The sequence below is a fragment of the Salvelinus sp. IW2-2015 genome, linkage group LG36 (genome assembly GCF_002910315.2).
Source record: "Salvelinus sp. IW2-2015 linkage group LG36, ASM291031v2, whole genome shotgun sequence".
Taxonomy (NCBI): domain Eukaryota; kingdom Metazoa; phylum Chordata; class Actinopteri; order Salmoniformes; family Salmonidae; genus Salvelinus; species Salvelinus sp. IW2-2015.
This window is the reverse complement of record NC_036875.1, coordinates 22,236,504-22,239,900: the sequence shown is the minus strand read 5'-3', so window position 1 is coordinate 22,239,900 and position 3,397 is coordinate 22,236,504. Positions and strand designations below refer to the sequence as shown.

Below are 3,397 nucleotides of genomic sequence, written 5' to 3'. Positions count from 1 at the left end.
TGCATGATGATGGTGATGAATGTTCACTCTTCTCTGAACCGGAGGCTTATGGGTATTGTAGTTGAGCGCTCTGTACCTTTTCATTAACTGAATTTGTACTGTTCATCCATTCTGTTTAGGAAAACAACCATTGCACTCATTTCCCTACTCTAGTGTTGATGTTTTTTTTAATATTCATTCTTCTTTTCTAAGTACACAATCTCACTTTCTATTCTCTGTACAGTAACATGCAATAACTGAATAAACTCAGGATTCTGCTCAACTGTCTGTGATGTTCAGACAAATGTTTTTGTCTGTAAAATGTCTGGTTCCACATTCCCTGAAAGAAGTTGGCTGCAAATACTTTTTGTTAATGCAGTTTAGTTTTGCTATGCAGGTTTTTAAGAGGCAAGGGTGATTTCTGCACTTCCTTTTTTACTTAGCCATCTAAGAGTCATCATATTTGTACCCTTTCCTCTTCCACGCCACATTGTGTGATTTGACACGTTTTAAAGCTTGGCATATCAGCTGTGACTATAATCTGGATCAGATGTCTCACCCCTGCTGTGCCCTTTCAGACTAATGTGGATGGAGCAAGCAGAGTTTGTCGTTTAGAGTGGGGAGGATGGACAGCGCGTAGACGGGTAAAAAGTGAAGGAGAGTGGTTTGGCTGGGCCGTCATCAGAGCAGGAAGTTCTGCGTGTGGTTAATCAAGCGGAACAGAGGAGGGAAGCTGCTGTTCTACCCTTCCTTATGCAACATTACAGTACAGGGTGCAGACACTGAGACAGGAGAGAAGGTAAGACCGGAGAGAGAGTAACATTAACTAAAGGCTAAAGATCCAGCATTACTAACCCAAGAGGAGACCCCCCCATCCTTTTGTTTTTACATTGCTGCTACTCGCTGTTTATCTATGCGTAGTCACTTTACAAATTACCTCGACTAACCTGTACCCCCGCACATTGACTCGGTACCGGTACCCCCTGTATATAGCCTCGTTATCGTTAGGTAATTTTCTTGTTACTTTTTTATTCGATTTTATACTTCAGTTTATTTAGTAAATATTTTTTCACTCTATTTCTTCAACTGCATTGTTGGTTAAGGGCTTGTAAGTGAGCATTTCACGGTAAGGTCTACACTTGTTCTATTCGCCACATGTGACAAATAAATGTGATTTGATTCAGAAGGCAGGTCATGCAGCCTGTTTGACTACAGAGGAGGCTGTCTGGGCCCTGTGATGGCATCTGCAGGTCCAAATCCCGAGGGTGGTGGACCTGCTTCTGGGCAGGAGTCTGGAGGTCGGAGGCTGTCCTGGCTGGTCCTGCTGCTGACTCTTGCAGCGGTCACCTCCTCGTCTCTCTCTGCTCTGTCTCTGTACCACCTGCTGGCCCTTAGGGCCGAGGTTGAGGAGCTCCGGTCAGAGGTCTTCCGCAGGAGAGAGGAGCAACAAGAGGCTAGGCATGGAGAGGTAAGACATTTACATGTTCATATCTGATGCTGTGGTCTGTAATATACATACATACATACATACATAATATACAGTTGAAGTTGGAAGTTTACATACACTTAGGTTGGAGTCATTAACTCGTTTTTCAACCACTCCACAAAGGCATTTTTAACAAACTATAGTTTTGGCAAGTCGGTTAGGACATCTAGTTTGTGCATGACACAAGTCATTTTTCCAACAATTGTTTACAGACAGATTATTTCACTTATAATTCACTGTAATGAATCAGCCAAGACCTCAAACACACCTGACTCCAATAATCAACTAATCGTGATTTTCAGTTAAAAATGCAATTAGTTTAAATCAGGTGTGTTTGCTGGAGATGGGGGGAAAGTGTGACACCAATCAGGCCCCCGAGGACTGGAATTGCCCTGGCCTGGGTGTTGTGGATGATTACAAGCATCTACCTCTGGTTCCAAATGTTGCATGTTCGAATCCAGTGCTAGAGAGTTGTTTTTGAACATTTTGTTTTAAGCTCGTCCCAAACCTTAACCATTACCCTAACCATTCAGAGTTCATGCCTAACCGTAAGAATTTGGAGTTAATGCCTCAACTTAACCTTGGAACGATACAGAAAAGTATCCAAACATTTAGAAATTTGACTTTGGAAAAACTTTGAAATGTGACTTTTGAGAAACATGGATAAATGTCTTCTGACATGAGACTGTGAGAGCTTGTTGCGATTTGAGAAGGGCGTTCCTCCCTCATTGCTTTTGCTTGTTTATGTCACAGGCCGATAGCTCGTTGCATTTAATCGAACTCCCTCATTGTAAGACATATCACTCATTATCAGAGAACCCGGGTTACGGAGGTAACCTTCAGTTTCTGATGCATTACCCAGACACTGCAGCAGATGAGCAGCAGAGCCAGAAGGAGCAGCCCAGACCCTCCACACCCCCCTGACCCCCAGCCTGGGCTGTCTTTCGTCAGGAAGAGGAGTGTGGGCACAGGAACTGAGAACTCAGGCAAGACTAACAATACTATTCAGTGGGACTATTTGTGTCTGTTTGACATGTTGAAGTGGGTCATATAGCACGATAGAAAAAATGTAAATATGCACACACTTATCTGGTGCAGGACCGAAGAACGTATCAAAGAAAAAAAGTAATGTCCGCAACTCTGGTATGATCCCATAGTGATTTAACCTGACGAAGATCCACCTCGTATCAAACGTTGTCTTATTGTGCATTTGATTAAATCACCATGGGAGCATACTAGAGTTGTGGACATTACTTTTCTCTCATATAACACTTTGTCAGTGTCAATGCTGTGCTATTTTTAGCTCATATTCTGTGAAACGGGTCTGTTGCTTTGAACATTTGAACACTGAACTGAGTTATTTCTGGCAAGCTGCAAAGTTTCATGTTTATAATCTTGCTCACTCTCTCCTCTCTCCTCTCCTCTCTCTCTGACTAGAAATAACTAATCTTGTACATGGTGAGGTTATTGAATCAATGCAAAACTGTCCCTCTGTCTTCCCCTCCCGCTAGTGTCTCAGCCTTGTCTACAGATGCTGGCAGATAGCAACAGGAAAACATTCCAGAAAGGTACTGAACCTGGAAATGCAGTCAGACACATTCTTTTATCTCTGAGGCTAGATAGATAGTTTAGATTGACTGATGCATGGTGTGTGTGTTCTGGTGTTGTGCAGAGTTTGCGTTGGAGCCTTACACAGGGATCCCCTGGCAGGCGGGGCTTAGAAGAGGCTCCGCCCTGGAGGCAGAGAGCGACAGCATCCTGGTCAGAGAGGAGGGATACTACTTTGTCTACAGTCAGGTGAGAGCTAGTCTCCTTCAGGTGGAAAATAGGTGTATCACATAGACAGCTCACAAGCCCTAACTCTCCCCCTCTCCAGGTGTACTGCAATAGTGTTCACAATGGCTCAAAAACCCAACAGTAACTATCACCCCC

The 3,397-nt window shown here is 43.6% G+C and overlaps 1 protein-coding gene across 1 annotated transcript in view; it reads left to right on the top strand.

Moving 5' to 3' along the window:
* Positions 1-450: 450 nt before the first annotated feature.
* tnfsf13b (TNF superfamily member 13b) overlaps positions 451-3,397 on the top strand; it is a 3,307-nt gene continuing 360 nt past the window's right edge. Inside the window, 5 exon segments of the mRNA XM_023980734.2 lie at positions 451-778; positions 1,164-1,447; positions 2,328-2,451; positions 2,977-3,033; positions 3,138-3,272. Of these exon segments, the coding sequence (XP_023836502.2) occupies positions 1,217-1,447; positions 2,328-2,451; positions 2,977-3,033; positions 3,138-3,272 (547 nt within the window). The 5' untranslated portion in view covers positions 451-778; positions 1,164-1,216.